The sequence below is a fragment of the Fistularia commersonii genome, chromosome 32, assembly GCF_037954325.1.
Source record: "Fistularia commersonii isolate RoL2024-O1a breed Wild chromosome 32, RoL_Fcom_v1.0, whole genome shotgun sequence".
In the NCBI taxonomy this organism is placed as follows: Eukaryota; Metazoa; Chordata; class Actinopteri; order Syngnathiformes; family Fistulariidae; genus Fistularia; species Fistularia commersonii.
In genome coordinates this window covers 2,723,006-2,746,042 of record NC_141315.1, presented here as the reverse complement: position 1 = coordinate 2,746,042, position 23,037 = coordinate 2,723,006, and the positions used below count along the sequence as shown (strand labels likewise).

General features: G+C 39.9%; 2 protein-coding genes across 6 annotated transcripts; one reads left to right on the top strand and one right to left on the bottom strand.

Moving 5' to 3' along the window:
- The first annotated feature begins 1,534 nt into the window (after positions 1-1,534).
- Positions 1,535-9,008, top strand: LOC147215124 (pleckstrin homology domain-containing family S member 1-like). Of its 5 annotated transcripts, XM_086139925.1 has the most exons (17): positions 1,535-1,594; positions 1,895-1,932; positions 2,260-2,357; positions 2,554-2,666; positions 2,916-3,050; positions 3,524-3,599; positions 3,699-3,728; positions 4,083-4,139; positions 4,414-4,485; positions 4,602-4,691; positions 4,778-4,875; positions 5,034-5,084; positions 5,201-5,296; positions 6,654-6,776; positions 7,305-7,400; positions 8,231-8,366; positions 8,471-9,008. In XM_086139925.1, the coding sequence occupies exons 2-17, from the start codon at positions 1,908-1,910 to the stop codon at positions 8,540-8,542; spliced, it is 1,368 nt and encodes a 455-aa protein (XP_085996051.1). In that variant the 5' UTR covers positions 1,535-1,594; positions 1,895-1,907; the 3' UTR covers positions 8,543-9,008. The 5 variants fall into 5 exon arrangements, 4 of the variants coding, with proteins under 4 accessions (XP_085996051.1, XP_085996048.1, XP_085996050.1 ...); XR_015104216.1 differs by lacking the exons at positions 1,535-1,594; positions 1,895-1,932 and having other exon boundaries at positions 2,122-2,357; positions 7,305-7,390; XM_086139922.1 differs by lacking the exons at positions 1,535-1,594; positions 1,895-1,932 and having other exon boundaries at positions 2,122-2,357.
- A 1,672-nt stretch (positions 9,009-10,680) lies between these two features.
- On the bottom strand, positions 10,681-22,888 carry dclre1a (DNA cross-link repair 1A (PSO2 homolog, S. cerevisiae)). Its single transcript, XM_086139837.1, has 9 exons — positions 22,261-22,888; positions 17,521-18,882; positions 17,302-17,435; positions 16,836-16,954; positions 16,453-16,596; positions 16,034-16,179; positions 14,133-14,287; positions 12,886-13,027; positions 10,681-11,028 (listed from the first exon to the last, which is right to left on the bottom strand). The coding sequence occupies exons 1-9, from the start codon at positions 22,655-22,657 to the stop codon at positions 10,868-10,870; spliced, it is 2,760 nt and encodes a 919-aa protein (XP_085995963.1). The 5' UTR covers positions 22,658-22,888; the 3' UTR covers positions 10,681-10,867.
- Positions 22,889-23,037: the final 149 nt, after the last annotated feature.

Sequence of the window (23,037 nt, the reverse complement as noted above, 5' to 3'; positions counted from 1 at the left end):
TTCACAAGTGTTCCACATACTTAGGGGGAGGTTTTCTTATCAGGTGTCTTGAGCACAGTTTTCTCTGTCAAAGATCTATTTGTCAAAAAAAACTAAAAACAGGCGCTCAACACCATGTGGTGATGCAGGTCAGCAAGGCTCCCACTCTCAACATGACTGAGCCGGTGAACTTGAAGTGTATCTGTAAAAGGCTTTTCCTTGTACGGAATAAGATCTGGTAGTCGATGAGCAGCAGCCGGCAAATGTGTTTTACCATATGGCCTGAAATGCACAAATGCGTGCACTGGTAGCGGAGGCTGCCATGCAGCACATCAATCTGCTCATCTGTATGGTGATTAATCTGCTTCTTATCTCAGTAATATGTGCAGTTTGTATATCATACATTACTTCTACCAAAGCTTGTAGCTATTCATCTATTGTTCATCTGTCACAACACAACGGCCTGTGATAGAAGCTGCTGTTCAATGTCCCATTTTATATTTTCTTATATGAAACAACACATCTTAATAAAAATGTAGTCTCTTCTGCAAATATTTTCATTACATGTGACTCAAGAAAATCAAGAAAGCTATTTTGCTGAGAAAACCATGTCATCCCCACAGTACCCCTGAGGAATGCGTCATGACGTTGTGCCGATGTTGAGGCTTTGGCTATCATTGTGATTGGCTTAAGGGTAAAACATAAATAAAATGGATGCACTGGACTTATTCCCATGAGTTGTAATAATAAAGTTGCTATAACAGTGAATGGCTAATGTACCCTTATTAGTTTTCCTTCTTAAATAGCCAGTTCTCTGAGCAGAGGAGTCTGTAGCGGAGACACGTGGAGAGTTATGAAGCTTAAGGATGCTGAAATTGTATATTGTGGAAACTGTGAAAATGGAGTCCCTGAGTTTCACAGATCATTTTGAAAGGACTTTAACAGCTACCTCCCCTCTTGAAGCACTGTCTGGTCTGTAAACAGTAGACAAATTCCTAACTTGCAATGTAAAAGAATATGAAAAATATGAAGTGCCAAATTCAGTTCAATGCTATGATACAGGGAGACAGTTTATTGCCTGTAAACTTGTAGACAACTTCACAGACAATTAGTCTGGCAGCTTTGTGTCATCCTGCTGACTGACATTGAAATGTAATCTGCCAAAGGAGCAATAAACACGCATTTGACCCACTTTAGAAAATCAGGACAAGCGACCTTTCACTTTCAGTGACATTACTGTCAATGATGACTAAGTAGTTCTTTGTCAATACCAGAAAGCCTGCATCCTGAGTTGCCCTCTTCAAGTGGACATGACTCCTAAGAAAATATAATGTTCTATATTCAGTTTACCGTATATTTAGAGACTGAGAGAGTGAGTACTATTTGGGTTTTAATGTAAGAGGCACATTGCCCTTAAAGACGCCTGCAGATGAACGATACTGCAGTCATAGCTTTGAAAAAAAAAAAAAAAAACATCGACACAAGGAACCAGAAATTCAAGTTTTACTTTGATTCGAATTGTTTGGCAGGTACAAAAAAAATATCCAGGTTCCTCTTCCAGCAACAGTGATTGACAAAAGACCGATTGACCAGGACCTGTAAAGCTGTTCCACAAGTAAGTATAACTTTTTTTAGGGGATGATGTAAATGTTTTTATTCAAATAAAATATTGTTTTTAAAGACAGAGTTAGAAATGTTTGGAATGATACTAAAACAGTACATGGATGTGTGGCACAAAGATGAATAGATGCAAATGATGTATTTACGACAGAAATGCTTTATATAAGAGACAAATCTGTTTATCTATACATTTTAGGTTTCTAAAAAGTAAACTTTTTGTACCCCATTTCATGGAGTACCCATAATTGTATTTTATACTGTAATGGGGAGACGGTTAATGTGTTCTTTTGTTTAGGTGTGCTGTCACAATGCACAAGAGCAGGAAGAATACAGGTGATGTCTCACTTTTGTGTCAGTGTTACATTTCTTTTGTGGTATCTTCCAGCATTGTGCATGTTCAAACACAATGGCGTCACACGGTAATGATTTTAATTTGATCTTATATCAGTATTTAATATCTGATCAACATTTTTCAGCGGCAAATTTTGTATGTATCGTGTCTTATTTCCATCCAAAAGGTATATTTAGTAAAAATAAATGCAACCAAAATGTTGTTATTTACAAAGCAGAAAGTGAGATTTCTTCCAATCAGATATCAGACAAAATACCTGGCTTTACAGACCGTACTAAAAAAACTACTTTTATATGGTTTGGTTTCAGGTCGTGGCTCAGTGTTCTACAAACCAGCCGGGGATGTGAAAGAAATAAGATCTGGCTATTTGTTCAAATCTCCTCCTGAAAATCAAATGTGGGCAGAGGTAAAAAAGATTAACCACCTTCTGTAGTATACTGTGCTTGTACTACAAAGATACAGTTCTCACATAACAGATTTAAACACAGAAAGTCTGTCATGTTTGTTGATTTATACCATTTTTTAAATGGTACAGATTATTGCAATATTTAAGTCCCTGCAACGTGATTATGAAGTTGCTTTTTGCATTTCTCGTCATGCAGAAATCATGGAAGAGGCGATATTTTGTGCTTTTCAAAATTGGCAAGGAAGAACATCAACTCCTCTATTTTAAAAATCCAGATGAAAGACCAGTTGGAGAGATAGATTTGACACAGTATGTAATCATCATGCATGATAAATTCACCTGCGTTCTATCTTAACTAGGAAATTTTTTGGTACACAGAACATAGAGAACTGATAATCAGACGCTTCCTTGATAGTCGACAATCTGTTGATTAGTTTTGCATGTTTTTCCTTTTTCATGTCTCTGAGCTGCACTTGTCTATGTTAAAATGTGATATAAATGCAAATGTAAAAACAAGGCAGAGTTATGACTTCTGATCTATATCATCACACGTGCCAGGCTCTCCCTGCTGTCAGTGGGTCCTGAAACCCACCAGAAATGGAGTTTGATTCAGAGGAGCTTCAAGTGTTCACCGTCTTGTGTGCTGTACTTTCATTCTGCTGCTCGGGACTACTTTCTTGTGGGAGAGAGCAGGTCTGTTTACACACTGGTTGTGTTTGAATTAGGGGTTTAGAACGTAAGAGAAAGAATGTCTCCATGATCAGCTGTTCTTTCACTTAATGCCCTAACTGATTTTGTGAAGATTTTGCATACATGCACCCACTCTAAACAACAGGGTTTCTTCCACTTTATAATGGGAATTAAAAACAGTCCCAGAAACATCAATTCAATTGGTTTTGGAGGGTGTTAATGATATAACCAAGATTGAGGCCACTGCTGATTGGGTCAGTTGTCCCCACAAGGCCTCTTGAACAGGTCTCCTCCTCCTGCTACTATTTTGAGTATCCTTACAGTCAATATAAAAAGATCATAATGGCTTCATTTCCCCTCCTGCTCACACAAGAGTGTTATTAAACATCACCGTTTCCACACTACACATGATTTTTTAGATTGCTTCTTATGAAATGCCATATTTGGAGTCTAATTTGTTGCCACTTGTGTTTTAGCCAGGAAGTGGATGCCTGGTTCTCTGACCTGTTTGAAGTCCTGAAAAACCGGCCACATGAAATCCTGAGCTCAGTGGTACATTTACATTATCCTGATTTTTTTAGAGCCTTAAGGACGGCTTAATTTTCCCAGTACTGTCTCTCTCATTGACAAAGATTCTGTCTTCTGCTGCAGGAAGTGGCTGACACACAGGACAAAAATGAGGTAAATATTGTGCAAATTCTATTCAGCTTTATCAGGTAAGTATAAAAACAAAATATGCATATGCTGGACATCCATCACCAAGCAGTGGTGTGTCCAGTTGACACGCCACTGCTTGCAGGCTGTATAAAACATAGTTTCCCATTTTTTTTTTTATAGCTTCATTTTTTTTTTCTCTGTGTGAAATTTGCCTTTCCCTGTGAAAGTTAAGTCATATTATTGTCAGTCAAATCCGTTCTCAAAGCATTTTGAATTCTGTTGGTCACCTCAATGTCTGGCTTCATCAGTCATCTATTAACTGTTGTCCCCAACCAGCACTTTTAATCAAGGAAATTCTCTTTCCTCTTCTATTTTTAGCAAGTTATTTCAAAACCCCTTTTGCAGAAGAAAACTTTGACTTCTTTGTTGGAAAAGGTTGGTTCATAATTAAAAGTGTGTCATAGATCTGGTAGCGGTTTTATTCTGCAAGGGTTCTTTCTGTACATGGACACACACATAAGAACATGTACTTCTCTCTTTCTACATTGGGGGTCTCCGAGTGACTTATACATCACTCTCTTTCATGTAATTTGTTCTGAATATCATGGTCTTTTCTCATGTTTTGGAAAAAAGACAACAAGAAACAATTCCCTTTATAAGAACCTTCCACTTGTCATGCTGAATTTTGAATGTATCTGTTATTCCTCAGCCACTGCTCAAGTATCGATCCATTTCTGACCCGTTATCACAAACAATGAGCAACCACTGTGAGAACTCAGAGGTGAAATTTGTCATTTTTATGGATGCTTCTCATTAAATCATTTTAAACTTTAAACACTATGTTGAGAAGTCACTTGCATTTGTTGCAAGTCTCAACGCTGTATGATTTCCCATCAGTTTCAAGACAAAGCAAAGCGCCGTGCTTCACAGCCAGAGGACTGTGAAATCTATGACTATCCGAGGTCCTACTTGCAATGGAAAATTCAAGTAAGTTGTTTTTGGGTAATAAGTACATCATCCTAAAATGATGCTAGTGTTCCATGTATATTTGTTTTTTTTTCCACACAAATGAGGCCTGGACTACTGATGATGTCCAAGATTATAATACAGAATCACACACAAATGAGGCTCAGCTAACTGATGCTGCCCAGGATAAAAATACAGAGTCACTGTGAGTCTCCCTGTCCCCCTGTCACATATGAAAATATAAGTCTATTATGTCTTGGATAAAAGTGCAAAAAATCTTTAATTACTCTCCTGTATTTCTATCAACATTTTACAAATTAATTTGTGACAAAGTATGTTTTTTTGTGAATATACATTCTTTAGATATGAGTCAATGTCTGATTTGGAACGTAATGAAGAGCAGATTCAAGAACCGTAAGCCTTAAGTATTATTATCTCGTGTTAGATTGCTGGAAATTTGTTTTTGATAATCCCCACATAAAACTGCCGAGAACAAAAGCAGGTGGGTGTGATATACGGTATAATTCCAGGAAGGAAGTCCCTGGGAGCCTGATGAGGACCGTCACTAAGGCCTTTGATGAGATAAGGACATGTATGTTTGACGGGGAGATACAAGCCCATGACAGGTAGACTTCAGATGAATTGTTCTTATTATGGAAGTTGTGTGTTTTATAACATCTGCTTTGTCTTCACTGTTAAGCCTCAACACTCTCTATTTAAGGAATGTTTTGCAAGAAATCTAGTTACACATAGTCCACATAGTCCTAGTTACTCAAGTATAATTGTGAAATTGTCATAAGTGGCTTATTTTTAATGCAGCCTCAGGGCAGCACTGGCCTCCAAGCCTGCCTTGGGGGGGCACGGAGCAGTGTCTCCCTGTGCCGGTCTTAAGCCCGGATAAATGCAGAGGGTTGCGTCAGGAAGGGCATCCGGCGTAAAACTTTTGCCAAAACCAAACATGCGAGTCAACCAAAAGACCTAGAAAAAGCATATGACAGGGTGCCAAGAGAGGAGCTCTGGTATAGTATGAGGAAGTCTGGAGTAGCAGAGAAGTATGTTAGACTGGTGCAGGACATGTATGCATGAGACACTGGTACGGTGTGCTGTAGGGGTAACAGAGAAGTTCAAGGTGGAGGTGGAACTCCATCAGGGATCAGCTCTGAGCCCCTTCTTGTTCGCAATGGTGATGGATAGGCTGTCAGATGAGGTTAGACAGGAATCCCCATGGACCATGATGTTTGCGGATGACATTGTGATCTATAGTGAGAGCAGAAAACAGGTAGAGGAAAATCCAGAGAGGTGTAGATATGCTCTGGAAAGGCGAGTAATGAAAGTTAGTCGCAGCAAGACAGAATATATGTGTGTGAATGAGAGGAACTCAGGTGGAACGGTGAGGCTACAGGGAGTGGAGATCAAGAAGCTGGAGGATTTCAGGTACTTAGGGTCAACAGTCTAGAGCAACGGAGAGTGTGGAAAAGAGGTGAAGAGATGGGTCCAAGCAGGTTGGAAAGGGTGGAGAAAAGTGTCAGGGGTGCTATGTGATAGAAGACTATCGGCCAGAATAAAAGGAAAGGTGTACAAGACAGTGGTGAGACCAGCGATGATGTATGGACTACAAACTGTTACAGGTTTCTGACGTGCATTCTGAATAAGCTCTCCTAGAGTAGGGTATCAGTTTATAATAACAACAACATTGCTATTTGCATATGTTCCACCAGCTTCAGTAAATAAAATAATTGTTCAGCTCTTCGAACGCGCTGTGTTGGGCACTTCGCTTTTTTGTGACAGCCTGCTGAGCTGATTCAGTGATTTAAGTGATTCAACAAATGTTGGGCTTGGTTTCAGCTCAATGGCAGCTTCACTTACTCTCCAGGTCACCACCTGGTATTTTGGTAGACAAAGGGTGAAAATAGTTGACTGTAAGTGAATCTTGTATCGATGCTAGATTAGTCGTAATCTTCTTAAACATTCTTGCTTTTGCAGAGAAGGAGGATGTCCTAGTTCAGACTTCAGCAGCATCTCCAGTGACATCGACATTCCTTCTCCTGTAAACATGCTGGATGGACAGAATGGCCACATATTGGAAAAGCTGAGTTCCACAGAAAGGTGACACTATAGTAGCAGATAAAAAAATACACACACACACACACACACACACACACACAAAAGTGACCCCTTTTTCAATAAGATAAACCATAGTTATCACTTTGTTGTATGGGGTGATAATACAGTGAAGCAGAGGTCTTATTCAAGGCACATGATTAACCCATAACTTTGCTCCCAGAATTGAAATGGGTCATTCAAAGAAAATTAGAAACTCTTATCTATATTGGCACTCATGCCAGTACAATAAAAAAACGAGGTATTAATGATCACAAATGCCTGGCTCTTATTTCTCACATCTCAAGCTCAATGTGGAATTAAAAACGTATCATACTATTCCTTGATTTCTTGATCTTGGTTCAAAGTTTTGGGCACTTGACTTTGCTGTATGACACAATGGGAAATGGACCCAAAAGTTACAGGAATGGAGTCTCTGCCAAGATTAATTTCCTCTCAAGGATTGATGAAATATTCAGATTGAAGAGAAATATAAATGAAGTAAGGTGTTTGTTGTCTTATCTTTCATTAAAGCCTGGACCGAAACACTCTGAAGGAAAGAGATATTGAGGTCAAGCAGGCAGATTTGAAGAAACACCTGACAGTAACAGAGGTTGACGGTAAACCAAGGTTGTATCAAATGCATTGCACTGGAGAGCTTGATAAACATATATATCTATCGATCGATCGATCGATAGATAGATATTTAACTGACGATTTATTATTAAACATTTTTATCTATAAGGACTGTATTTGAATCCTGAGACAAAAGACAAAGAAAACATGCATTCATTTATTACCTATACTGCTTATCATCAGGGGTCACTGGACTGTGGAATTGATATTTATCATTTTAAAAATACCTTGTTGTGCTGGAGAGCCAATTCTCAGTCATAGTAATATGACAACAGTATTGAGTAAGTGTCCTCAGCTCCCTTCACTGCGCTCATCTCAACTGAATCCTGCCCAATAGGTCTCACTGAATTACTGTCCAGAAGAAATAATCGAATTCTATATACCATCCCATATATTTGCAGTTAAATTTAGCTGCATTAGAGTTTCCCTAATATGTTATTGCATGCTTGTGAATGAATGCTTCAAAAAAACATCAGTACTCTGCACTGTTCCACCATGAGGAGCACAACCACATTAACTACAGTAGTCTGAATTGATTATAGTCATGTGACATTTCATAGCTGCACAAATTCATGCAAAATTGAACACATAAGACAGATACACACGACTGCAGAGAAAAAGGGATTGCTGTGTTGCAAACCTGATGTATGTATGTATGTATATGTATATATGTACACACACACACACACACACACACAGGCAATCTAATGACAAGATTGTTGGATGAGTTACATGGAATATGATAGTTAGAACACACTTCATACAAATGTTATGAGATACATGATGTGAGTGAATGTGTCTGTGTGTCTATGTCACTGCACCAGTGTTTCTGGATGGACAGGCCTGCCACAGAACATGTGTCTGTTCCACAAAGGCGATCAGATTTTGGCCATAAATGACCTGCATATCAGGACTGTGAAAGAGTTCAAGATGTTCCTAAGCAAGTCACTGAAGACAGAGGTACTTTTATCAGAAGCCCTCAAAATGCCAACATACACTTCAAGGTGGCCATTATTTTTAGCATCTACACAGCATAATTGAGGTTTTTTGTTTTCTCACACCAGGTAAAAGTGACAATTCTGCGTCAGCCAGTCTCCCAGCCTCTGCATCTGCCAAACTGTCTTTGCAGTGACTAATACTATCCACCAGTGAGAAATTCACCCTTGATATATTTGGTGTTCACACATCTCATATGTGTGCAGTCACCCTGCCATTCGGTTCAGTTCATGTTTAACAGAGATAAACAACATGGTAAATATTGAAAGGATATAAAAATCACTGTTATCACGAAAGCATCTCGATTATGTGCTTGTAAACTCGGGGTTCTCATACTCAGCTGCTTGGTGTCCATGGGATATCCACTTAGGCTGTTGATCAAGTTTTCCTGCAAAGTATTTACCCGAAGTGAAAACAGGAAAGTCCTCTCTTATGCATATTTCCTTATACTACTCATATCACACAGCATTGTGTTTTTTCCAAGCAACTACACAGGTAAAATTACAAGGTGAACTGTTTTTGTTTTTAATTAAAACTGATTGACTTAACTGACAACAGGAAACAGGACCTTTATGCTCTGTATGTCCTTTGACAGATGTATTTATGATCCCACTGCTGTGACTACACCTTAAGTGGAATAAAATGTGAATGTGTATCCCCTCATCTCATACTCCTCTAGCAGGGGTCTTCTTTGAACCAAAGTCCAGTCTGACACTAGTCTAAGGTTTGATTTTGGATGCATAACGAGAGCATTCCTGGTCACCAGCTCAGGGAGAGACTTTAATATGTAGTTTAATCACTCCCTGGGTTAGAAATATTTGCAACTGGTTTGATTTCCATGTTGGCACAGAATATCAAGAAAGCTAAAAGAAATTGTTCCATTTTTTTTTGTTTTTGTCAAAGGACTTCCAAGAAAACAAGCATCTTCAGAGAGTTATCTGAGTCCTATTTTCTCAATGTGATGAAAATTACATTGACATTTGTGTTTTTTAAATAAATAATACGGTGCCACAAACCATTGCAATCATCCAAAATCTGTCAGATTGGATTGTGGCACTTTTTCTTATAAATTCTAAATTCATTCATAACAAATACCTCCTAAATGGCTTAAAGTACTATTTTTTTCTCAAACGTAAAGGCAACAGCTTTGGCATACATTTTGTAAAATTATGACCCAGCAATATATTAAGCCAAGTATCATATGAAGAAGCCTTAGGTATAGATTATGTAAGATTCAACACATTTTTTATTAAGATTTTGCCATTTGAGCAATAATATAAGTATTGATTTATTTAACGGTAAAAATAGGTGCTGTTTGCTTTGGACTGTTCATGTGCTATTAATAAGTACACATCGTACTGAGTTACATGAAAATTTATGGACGTCGTGAGAGAGGATATGAAGGTAGTTGGTGTGAGAGGAGGATACAGAGAATAAGGTTAGATGGAGAGGGTTGATTCACTGAGGCAACCCCTGAAGGGAAAAGCCAAAAGCAGAAGAAGGTAACAACTTTTTCAAGTTAGAGCTGAAGATTAAAAAGTAAAACAGTAAGTACAAAAGACTCAATCTACTCCTTCAGCACAATTGGGAGTGTTAGATTAAACTTCAAATGGATTGGCCTACGATTATCATAGTACCCTGCTCTAATAAGAGCAATAAGGTCAATTATAGCATGATATATGCATGCCTTTCCTATCCAGCCCATCACTGACACTTAAGTGTGGGTTGTATTATTACCCACTCTGGCTCAAAATGTCAGTCATCCTTCATTTTGTGATAAACTAGACAACATGTCAGTCATCCTTCATTTTGTGATAAACTAGACAACACAGGGACACTGAAGCAAATCAAGACCTCCTAGATAAACACCTTACAATACCATGCTTGCGAGTGTAGACACAGCCCTATAATTTCTAAAAAAAAAAAAAAGTTGCAAATTCAAAAATTCTGATTTAAATCCAAATTTTTTTTAGTTTGTTAGATCTAGAAGTTGAATTGTTGTGGTGACACTTGAAGGGAGCAGCTGAAAGAAAAATTTATAAGATCAAGATCTTTAAAGCAACACATAATTTTGTTGAGCAATAAATCTTGTCTCGGCTTTAAGAATCCAATGTCAGAGTGGAACTGCAGCTTTCACTCAACAAAATACACTTTTGTCTCTGTGTTGACCCCACTGTCGACACAGAGCAAAGCAAACTTATCTTATGTACAGCAGTCTTCCACAGAGAAATAAAAAGCACAGAAAATGTGAATACAAGGCAAGTTAAGATAAATAAGTTTTAATTACACAGAAATTACATTAAAAAAAAAAAAAACACACCAATTGTGTATGGTTGAAACTGGGGTTAAATTGGGGGGGTTGCCACAGCAGTGACATTGAAGTACTTCAAAATCAACAGCTGCATATTCTTTGGATACACCACTTCATGGTGAAATATCTTGTTCTATCAGCTCATGTGATCAATTTACCGTTTAGCTTCCATTAGCCACTCACTGAAAAACTTTTCCATTGCTTTCCTGTTTTGCCAGCAGCCATTGTTAACTGTGGGAATGATCTTTAGGGGCTGGAGCCACTGAACGAATCGCTTCAGCTCCAGGAAGCTACTGTGCTCGCTGTATGGAATCCCTGTTGGGGGAAAAAAAAAACAAGAAACAATGTGCTTGAAATTGATCGTCAAGTCAAAACTGGAAAAGTTGTCCTGTAGTCTAACAAAAAAAAAACAACTTAAAAATTCCAGGAGGATATTATAAAACTAAGGTCAGGTATTTAAATTAGAGTATTACAATATTGAAGAGTAGAGGATCATGTGAGATAGCAAGACAAAGAGGGATATTAAAAGGATTTAAGTTAAGATAGCAAAATTATTCAAGGCAGGGGGCAAAAAAAGGTCAACCACAAACAGGTTTGTGATATTAAAGAGTTTGGTAACTTCACTGTCAGAGTAGTGGCACTCTACACCACCTGGTGGTGTTCAGCAAGGATGCAGTGAAATGATGCTGCCATGTGTACCTCTGTACAATCTCATTTCTAGTAATGGAGAGAAAAGCTATGAATTTCATTCCTACTGTTTCGATCCAGCAAAGGCCAAACATTCCATCTCGAACGAAAGTAACTTCATATTTCAGACATCTGGCTGGAAGCAAGCCAGTGTGACAGGCAATGATGTACAATTTTATGAGACACCAGCTGCTCCTCCAGCAAATACCGGACATCGATTGCTCCCCTCGGAGGTGAAGAGATCAGCTTATCAAAAGGACTAACAAAATACCTCCTACCCCCGTCTGGTGTCATTTCATCCTTAAGACTGTTCCTCTGCTTTTAGAAAGGGAGCTGAAACTGAGCCTTGTCAAGGATGCAGTCCACCCCCCACATACAGAGAGCATCATTAGGAGCAGTAGTAGCAGATGGCCAAGAACAGCAAGGAAATGAAGGCAGACGACAGATTGCCTTCTGCCTGACTGACACACAAACTGCTGAGAAGAAGAAATTATCTAAGTGTATTTTAAAGAAAAGCCCCCAGATTGGAAGTTACAGACCAGATGGATAATGTTGCTGATTGCTCATTCCATGAGCTGAACATGAGAGCAAGAAAAACAGGGAAGTGGCAAGTCCAGTCGCAGTCCATTTCAGCACCTGGATTGGATTCAATTCCAGACTTCCATCTACAAGGGGACCATGACTGAAGCTTCCAAATATCTTCTTCTGTCAGCGTGGGAAGCCTGCAGCTCACATTCACTCTGCCTTCTTGCCAAAAGAGGGAGCTGCAAGCCCAACTGTAATGAACCCAGTGATTCAGTTTTTGCAAGTTCTGATATGTCATTTAATGTAGGGATCAGTGGTCCTCTAATGATTCCCACCCTATTGAAGACACCCCCCCCCCCCAAAAGGAAATTTCTTGCTTCAAAAGCATGAGGGGGGGGAAAAAAAACACGAAAGACTATACCAAGTAAAATGTATCTTCCAATATGCAGGTTTAAGGCAGACATTTGGCCAACAAACTATAAATGCTCTCCGCTTTTATAGCTTGGTTTACACTGGATCACTCCCATATATGGAACTCATCGGACCATGAGGAGCAGTTCAGTGTCTCACCATAGGGGCGATTTGGGCATGCAAACAGGAGAGGAACAGCTGATCATCCCATTAGAGAGCACCCGCTCTACCAACTGAGCCACAAGTGCCCAATTATATCATTTCACAAATACGGTCAATATAAAAATATTAATAAACTAAATTATTTCATGGCAAGCCTCGGAAAATGTGGTCCTTGTGCTTTTCAGGAAATTTCTAGTGTATATTTTCCATGTGATCTGCTGATTTTTTATTTGCTTCTTAGAATCAATTTACTTTGTGAAACAGAACTGACCAGCAAAGAAAAAGAGAAAAAAGGAACCATTTCAGATCATTTTCAACCATCTTTTTCAATATTAGAGACTCTTGATTCAGTATTTTGTACATTCCACAGCACTATTTGGATCATACCATAAATTGAGATGTTGCCACTGACTTCAGGCCTTATGATCTCTGCTGATTCCAACGGCTGGCTGAAGGTCCAGCCTGTGGGCTTGAAGGCCACCAGCTTATCATATTGTCCAGAGAATCGGGCTAGATGATCCTTCAGTTTCTGTCAGAGAAAAGGAGCATAAAAATGAGATTGTCAATCTTTAGCTGAAAGTGAGTCAAAATGTACCCAGACGAGGCTTTATTCTCATTCCAGATAGAAAATAGATTGAATTGTTTGCCGTTTTGATGGGCTGCCAGTTTTCCCCCAAAATACAATCAATGGATTACGCCAATATTCTGTGCCTCAACAAGAATCGTCCAGATACTGCTTAGAAGTCGATGATACAAGAACATCTCCTGGCATGATGCAGTTTGACAGTCAGAGTTGTAATTTGTTCCTTATATTGAACAGAAATTCTCAACATCTCAACGGGGAAGCGTCTCATGCATCTTATCCCTCAGTCAGCTTCTTTGAGATTTTTGGAGCATGAATTATGCCAAACCTAAATTTTCTACATACATACAAAATAGATTGGGATAGCTTTTGTGCTTTTCAATAGATGATGTGCTTGATCAACATAAGTAGTATTTTCCCAATTATTCCAACTCCCATCCTTGATACTTGCATAGGTGGCCTTGAGGCAGGGTAGGGTGTGTTTGTAGGTCAAAGTCTAGAAATGGTCCACACTAGTAAACAGATGAATATTTCTAAGAAAAATGTCAAGAGATCAAATGACTACTCCTTGACACTACCCCCCCCCCCATGATCTCAGTTACAAACAAATTGGTTTGTCTGATTACCATTTATTGGGAGAACAAAGAACAATTGGCAACAATTCAGAAACTTTGTTGATTGGTGTTCAAGGTCTCTGCTGCCTGTTTCAAATAAATCACTTTCAAAGCCCTTTTCATAGACCTGATGGACCTGCTGAGAGAGACAGCCAGTTACTGCCTATTCTTTAGAAACTGAACTGTCTTGAGGCGCAAATTGAACCCTGTTCAGTGAAATACTGGTTTGCAGATTCATTTTGAATGGTTTAACTTTGCTAAGAAATGTTAAAGAGGAGCATTTACCTCAAAGATGAAGACTACTTTGACTCCTCAAGCAAGTTGCTTTGTGCCGAATAATGTGCACCTCTAATTCATACAATCAATTTGAATAGAATTAGACTTTGGTCAGACTCCCCTAAAATAGGGTGAAAAAAGAAAACAGATGCCGGACCTACTTTGACTGTGAGCTGCATCATTGGCAAGACATGCACCCCAGCTTCCTTCCAGTTAGTGGTGATGTGTTGTCTGACTCGCTCAGACTCCAGACAGCACATTGTGTTAAACTTGTCCCGTGACAGGCTGACTTTGGACCCCAGGACCTCTGCTAATGCTGAAACAGAATGAAACAAAAATTAAGATTTCTTGTGTGAACAGTTCACCTAATTGCCATTACTAAATTATGCACTTTTTGCCTCCTTTACACTTCCAGGGAAAGAAAGGACTAATCGATTAGTTGTTCACATTGCTCGTATATGTATTTTGATGGGCAGTGTGGCGCAGGAGATAGCTCAATTGTCTGATTCCCATTCCTGGTTCGATTCCCGGTTCCTCCTAGTGTGTCAAAGTGCTGTTCAGCAAAACACGGAACGCCTAACAGCTCCCCGGGTGCTGCTCCCCAGCTGCCTTCTGCTCATGGCTCATCAACGATGGGTTAAATGTAGTGGTCAGATTTCACTGATGTTGTGCTGTATGTATAACTGAATGTGACAGTAAAGGCACAACATTCTTCCCTCAGGAAGAGGGTATCCCTACATACCATTTACAGACATATAGGTGGCCATTGATGAGAATCTCAAATCAACTAAAGTATCATGTTGATGAATTATGTGTCAGCTATGACAAACCTTATAGTTGGGCAAAGATTTTTCAAAAATTAGCCCTCACCCTTTAAACTATATGAAATTAAGAGGCATACTTTGTCTTTAGAAAGATGTAACAATCCAAACCTTAGAAATCATAAGCGTAAAATATTCAGGATACCAAATTGGTGATCTCATCTTTAGAGGCACACTCACTACATTAAAATGCACTCTAATGCTATAAAATTCTCATTGTGGCACATGAATCAGGAACAAGACTCGTATCATACCCTAGTCTCTTACCAATATTAGTTGTCACCTGACATAAGAACAAACATGAGGTATTTCAATAAGCAATACCATGAACGCATCAACGATCAACTTCTGTCCAACATCATCCCTGCTCTGGCATCCCTCTACTGGCTTTCAATAAAATTAACTTTCAGAGCCTGCTAATAACACAAGGCCCTGTGTGACCAGGCCCCAGGTAATATTTCCCATCATACCACCTCTCACCCTCAGCGTTTCTTAAACCTCAAGTATTTTCTTCAAACTCCTTTCAACTTAAAAAGTAGGTGTTCATGCCCTGCCTGTAGTATTTGTTCTGCCCCCCTCAGTCTATCATCTGTTTTGAGCAGCTCTAAATAAACCACCTTCCTAAGCAAGCTTTCTCAATGTTTATTTTCCTCAAGTTTATTTGTTTTATTATGCCTGGTTTTCATTTTGCTTGACCTGATTTGTGTCCATGAAGCACTGATCATTTTAAAAAGGGCCACGTTAACATTTGATAAAACTGCAGGCCCACTAACATCACTTTTCAGAATTTTAAAATCCTCAAAAACATTCAACATGAGTTTGTAGGGACAAATACAGATGTTTTCCTGTGTCTCACAGAGACAGATAGTAATAGCCTAAGTTTGAATAAAAATTTCAGACACTTAAAGTATAAATACTCTCCTTCAAACATGAAACAAAAAGGTCAAGAATTCTGTCACTAAAAGTGGAAGTTGCTATTCTTTCATATGATCGGCAGTTAAATGTCTATTCATAAAAGCTGTATCTACCTCCCTAAAGAGTGAGTGCCATATAAAAAAAACAAGCAAAACCCCTCAGCTAGCATGAAAACTGAGTTTTCCATTAACCTTTTCAAAATCCCAAACTTTAAAACGAAATGAAATGAATTAAAGTGTGTTAATGGCTTAGGACTGAGGCCCATTCTAAAGAAAATAATCTATTAAAGCCTGTGTTGCATAACATACCATCCCACAACCACTTACCCAAAAAGACCTTCTCTTTTCCCACAGAGTAGGATCCACACACTACAAGGGTACGTGGATGCAGTGTCACCAATTCCAGTGCTGTGCTTGCTGCAATGTTAATGACTTCTTCCTGTCTGGGGAAAGTGTATTCTGGGCTGCAGTAACTGTGGGGATAAAAGAGGTCATACATGCGTTTTAGTGTGCCTGAAAGAAGACCACACATTTTCTGCACAGGTGTTGCATGAAAGTATTCCTGTTGGGCTAAAAGTGCAGTTTACTTCAATTCAATCTGCATTGTGTCTAAGTCATTACTCAGCAAAGTTCAGAGAGAGCTCTTATTTGGGCGAGCAAAACAAAATCCTTGATAATAGTCTGAGAAACCACTGCTCCTACGCTGATTCAGCCAGATTAGCATGAGTGAACACAGGGGTACTAACGTGGTGTCCAGGTAAAGAGTCTGCACCCTGCAGTTGAGCAACTCTGGGTAAGCTTCCATTGATGGATCAGCTCTGAAATCCCCGGTGTGGAGGACTGTCTGTCCATCTGGCAGAAAGAACAACAACATAGCAGCTCCTGGGCAACTGTGAAATTAAAAACAGGGTCAAAGCAGATGCAAAACCGTGAGGAATCTGTTCAAAAAAAAAAAAAAAAAAAAAAAGTATCCCCCTTAAAATGCCCCCCCCTTTCAAAATTTTAGAATATTGCTGCAACATTTTGGACAAATCACAGAACCTGATAAACATGAAGGAATCAGTTTTTGTCAATTCCTTTGAGTGGTTCACAAGGAGCAGCTACCATGGTTACCAAGGGGGTGACTTACTGATTGGCATCAAGGAGAGTGACTTGTGTCCCTTCCACAGTCACCGGGGTGTTCATGGGGAGGATGTGGACATACTGATCGGCCACCTTCAGCTTGCTCTTTACCAGATTGCCTGTGATCTGACCATGGAAAGCAATAGCCAGTAAAAGAAATGCCTGCTGATCACACACCAGATGTTGATACTTTGCAATTAGTTGATTTTCCCATTCTTCAAGGAGAAAGGGATCAAATGTTTATTCAGCAAGAGGATTTTTAAAGTGCGTTACTTCTGAAAATTAGGAAATCAAAATGGTTACTATAAAAGAGGTTCATGGAGCACCTTGATAGAAATTGATAGATAGTAGCCTTCACTGAATTACAAACAACGCTACAAAACAGTTGTTTGACAGGCACTCCCTTCTAAGAGTCACATCAAGCGACATGCCCTTAAAATCTAATCAAAAAAAAAAAAAAAAGTTCAGCTTACCCTGTTACAGTAAATCGGAAATGTGGAGTTCTTTGTCAAACCTCCGTAGTGGTCGGAGTGAAAATGGGTCAGAAAGTAGGTAGTGATGCCCTCAATCAGTCCGTACCGAAAGGCATCTATGGCAAACTTTGTGCCTGAAAAACATTGATGATCTTAATTCCGCCCCCCCAAAAAGTAGTTCATTTCCAAAATTATCAAAAATGGAGGCACGACACTGACCTGGTACTTTTTTGTAGAATGGACAGCGTGGTGATCCCTCTGTGTTACCTCGATTCCACCGGTGTCTTCTCCATTGTTTTGAACCACCACTTATAGTGTCTCCTTTGCCATCTTCCACAATACTATTGGGACCGGTCAGTCCATCCTGGCCTGTATCTGCAACAGCTACAGTTTTTCTCCGCCTCTCTGTCCGCTGTCTTGAGTTCTGACCACGCGCTGAAGTGCAGCTGCCATGGACTTCAGTTGGCCCACTAGGTACCTCTTTCTCCTTCTCTTTGAGTGGTTTGAGCCCAAAAAACACCCCAATGTCTGTCTGCTTGAGATGGGAGTTCTGGCCTGTACTGCTTTGAAACTTCATTGGCCCCTTATTTTGAGATCCTGGAATTACCGAAGATTGCAAAGACGACTGCTGCTGCTGAGAGCTTTGGTTAACCACTTGGTCTGATAGAAGGCTGCTATCATTAAAGTTATTGACATGCATGTAATCTGAGCTCAAAAGTGTGTCTCGCAAATGTTCCAAAACAATCCTCTGAGGAGACTGCAACTTGCTGTCTCTTTTACCAGTGGAGTCATCTGCTGGGAGTTTACCCACAAAAGAGGAAGCCTTGGTGTTTGCTAATGAGCTAACAGGTTCCAGCTGGTGGTTTGACAGGAGTGGAACCTTTACTTTTACATCACTGGTTTCAGGATTATCTATAAATTCAGTTAGAATCTCATCTTCACTTGAGAATCTGTCACTAAAGAGTTCCACAGACTTTTCAGCATCATTTTCAAATGACTTATCCTTAAAAAGAGATTTTCTTGGTTCACCCTCCGTAAGTTCAATGTCAGTGTGAAGTTCAGAAATAGGAGAGTAGGCTATCGCCTCATTGTTGTAAAGACAGGATTCATTTTTGGCAATATCATGACAAATTTGATCTACACTATGTGCTTTTAAAGGAGTCGATGAGAGATGTGTTCTCCTTTCTTGTGAGGAAATGATGGACTTCTGGCCCTTACCAGAAGATGCCTTGGCTTTCTTTTTCTTTAAATCATTTGGGCCAGGTGAGCGCAGTAAGAGAAGGCCATTAGTGAGTTTAGCCTGAGGTGCTCTGGAGTTATTGACAGGGGAGACACTATTATTAGTTAGAGTAGAAATAACGTGACCACTGTCTTGTGAGGTTTCTGGGGTGGAGTCACCCACCTCAGTTTTTATCAGTTTGAGGATATTGCTCTGTCTAGTCTTCTCACTTGTCTCTGCCTGCGGGGACAGATCGAGGAGGTTTGTATCACTGTTAGCTCGAGTGTGAGCTAGAAGTGTGTGATTGAATCTTTTATAATGGTTGGGAAAGGATGATGAGCAATGGAGACCATCTGGGCATTCTGTATGAAATTGAAAAACACAGTATTGTGGAAAATTATAATAGAAAACAACTCAAATCCTGAAAATGAAACATGTTAAAGAACAGTTTGACAACAATTTTTTATAAATTACCTCTTTGCATGTCAATAATTAAAGACAGCAAACATGAGTATGTAATTTAGGTAACTTCTTATTGTTATTTGTGCTAGGCTTGGTTGATAAAATCTATTTATAATATTGTCACCTTTTGTATTTGGACCATGGAGTCTATTAATAGTGAAATATGTCACTAACTCATTTGCAACTACATCCAGAAACTGATTGTTAGGAAATATATCTAGGTTTTTCTTCCTTTTTTTCTTTTGGCAGCTCCCTTCAGGGGTCACTACAGCGACTCAACATCCTCCATCTTACCCTATTCTCTGTATCCTCTTGTTTAACACCAACTAACTTTGTGTCCTCTTTCACTACATCCAAATCTTCTCTTCGGTCTTCCTCAGGGCCTCCTGCTCTCAAGTTCCAACCTTAGTGTGCTGCTACCAATATATTCACTATCCTATTTGTACATGTCCAAACCATCCAAGTTGGGCTTCTCTGATGTATCTCTGAAACATCTAAGATGCAGTCCCTCTGATGGACTCATTCCCAATCCTATCCGTGCTTGTCACTCCCAAAGAGAACTTAATTTCTTTAAGAATCGGAGAAGACAAGTACCGATAACTATCTAGGGTTAAGAATTGGAGATAGTGGACTCTTATTAGTACATGGGGGTCCACCTCAACAACAAAATGGACTGGTCACACAACACTGATGCCCTCTTCAGGACGGGTCAGAGCAGTACGTTCTTCTTGAGGAGAGTGAGGTTGTTTGGCATCTGTAGCAGGCTCTTCAAGACCTTCTACCAGTCCATGGTAGCCAGCGCACTCTTCTTCGGTATGGTGTGCTGGTGGTGCCAGATTCGGTGATGTCAATAGGCTCAATAAGATAGTGAGAAAAGCCCATTTGGTGGTGGGACTGAACCTGAGCCGTATTCAAATCGGTGAATGACAAACTGGGATCTATCCTGAACAATCCTTCCCACCCCCTGCACTACGAGCTGTGGCTGATATGCAGCTCTTTCAGCCAATGGTTCATCCCACCTGGTGCAGAACCGAACACTTCAGATGCTCCTTTGTGCCCAGCATCTGTGCTGCTTCCACAATTCTACAATCTCACTACCCTTCCCCATTCACTACCTCACCCACTCACGTCATGTCCTAACTCTGCTGTCTCTCTTATCCTTGTTTGTCCCAGCCCGCACACATCCTGACTATTATGTTGTGTATGTATTTTATTCATTGCTATTTATTTTTGTCACTCTATTTATATTGTTGTTTAGCTCTAGTTGTGTATTTTTCACCATCACTGGTCCTTTATGTTGCCAATTATCATCCCTGATGTTGTTGTCTATTTATCTGCTGTCTATTTATTCCAGGATTTTTTTTTTGGTCTTGCTATCTCCTGTCTTCTGCCTTTCTATTTATATTGACACTAATATTTATATTCATATTTATTTATTTTTTTGACACTATAACTGTTACGCTGCTGTGAAACAAATTTCCCCCTATGGGAATCAGTAAAATATATCTTATCATATTTGGCACAGGCTACTCAGCGAAAAGCAAGTACTTCAGAACACCATACGGTGCATCCACAAGAGGAAAGAAAGACCTTTACTGTCACATTCCCTTATATATACTGAAAACCACCTGCAAAATCTCACCATTGCATTAACCCATCTCAGATGAACCATGAGCAGAAGGCAGCCACTGAGCAGTGCCAGGGGAGCAGTCAGGGGTTCAGTATCTTGCTCAACGACACTACGACAGGCTTCGAGAAGCATGGGAATTGAACCAAGAATGTTCTTTTTCAAGGGGCATCCGCTTTAAACCCCTGAGCCAAGCCGCCCCATAAAGTTCAATGAGCCAATGGATGTGCTAAAGCCATGTCTCAAGGCAAATAAGTTTGTGGAACAGATGGGATGTTGTTGAGAGGAGAAAGATCACCTGGTCAGAGTTGTGGGGAATTGAGTCAAATGTGCTGAGTTTCATCATCAGAACAACATACGACATCCTGCATTCCCCTACCAATTCCAATCTTTGGGTGGGGGAAAATACAGCCAGTCCATTGTGCTATGTGCTGGCCTTACTCCAGCACATCCTGGTAGGATGCAAAGCCAGCCTTACTCAGAGCAAATTCACACTCATAATTTCACAGGAGATCATGGCAACCACTCTCCACTCAGATCAGGTATTCTGGTCGAAGTCCTGTTGGAGTGTTTTCCTGACACAGTTGACTGTCCCTTGGGAGGATGCCGTATGGGAGGCCTTTAAACAGAAAAGATTTCATTACTCTGACCTGATAGCTCAGGCTACAGCAAGAGGTTGGAAGGCTGAGGTTTGGCTGGTCTAAGTGGGCTACAGAGGCTTTGTTGCAAACTCCACCACGTGGCTCCTGAAGAACTTGGGTGTCAAGGGGCCAGGCAAGAGAAAATCCATCAAGGCACTGAGTACCACAGCAGAAAGAAGCAGCCACTGGCTCCTGTCTGGACCGCAGGGTGACTCACCCACCCCCTGCTGCTGTGCTGTTAGGTGACTGGAGGAGGAAGCAACATCTTGACACTCACCCAGGTTTGATCAGCCTGCAGTGGGCCTGCCTCAACTGACGGTATATCGTGATGATGAGCCAAAGCACACAAAGTTGAGGTGCACAACTGATGAAGTGTTGTTGGTTGGTCTCCCTCTCTGTGGTAATGGCTAGGAAAGGGGCTCCATCGAGGAACATGCTGAACTTCAGGATTGTAACATCGAGTCCTAATAATGAATTTCCTTCTCTGCACCAGGTCAACCAACTCCCTAGGTTTTCTTGTCATCAATCCAATATTCAATGTCCTTCCTCCAAGTCCCAGACTCAAACATGCCTTCCTCTTCTCCTACTTCAACCCACAGTACCCCAGTTAACACTGACACCCTGAAGTCATATCCCCCCTTAGGCAGCATTTAGATATCAATAGTTATAATATCTATATTGTTGTTTATAAAAAAACAAGAGGAATGCATGAATAAATTAATAAATTGATGTATATGAAAAAATAAAACTGATTTTTCCAGACAAAATGTTTTCAATTTTGATAAAGTTAATAGACAACAGTTTTACAAATGACACAAAGTATATGAAGTTTTAATCCATCCTTTCAACTAACTACAGGTTAACTGCTGTGTGAGAGGACTAATATGTGAAAAAAGACAGAATACAGCTTCTCATATTGATGCAGTTTTCTGAAGCCAGCACAAACTTTGCTCACTTGTTTTTTTTTTCTTTTTCTTTTTAAGTATTGGGTAATAAATGGGTAACTGTACCTTTGCATGTGTCCCTGGGGGAATCAAGACATTCAGCAACATGCCACCTTTGAGACTGCACCACCAGAATGGAGAATGGCATCTGACAGATTGGACAAAAGTCTCCTAAAGTCTCGCCGACTTTAGATGCCTCAGAAGAGGAGGGGAGATTATGTGTTGGAACGCACGTATACTCTTCTTTACAGCCATGAGCATTAGCATCGTTTACAGTCGGGCTCCCTTTAACCGTAGGCTTTTTCCTTGAGGAAGATTGGTTCTCCCTCTTTACAGGTGTTCCTGAGTTGCATTTTGTCTTAGCCACAGTTCCCGCCACAGAATAGGAGTCACGTTTCTTCTTTCTCTTCTTGAGTGGTTTATACTCCCATATGTCATTTTCAGAGTCGTACTTCTGCGACATTTGTTGCAAATGTAAGCGTAACGTCCACTGAGTTGCACAACGACCTCCTGAAAAACCTCGTTATTACAGCATTTCTTGACATTCCGTTGTCACAGATTGTCGTAAACGTAACGGACATTGAATAAAAACGAAATTTCTCCCTGATATTATACAATATAAAAGTCTAATATCCATGAATGTACACCACTAAATGTTGGATTTTTCGCCTCTGTGCGTTGTTCATTCAGTACTTACCGCCACTGAAACAACGATGAATGTCGTAAACGCAACTGATGATATAGAATAGCACTTTCCATGAATGTTATTCGAGTGATTCACTTAATTGTTCGAGAAACCAGATATATGATTTCTTTAACACATACAACATGGGGACTCATAGG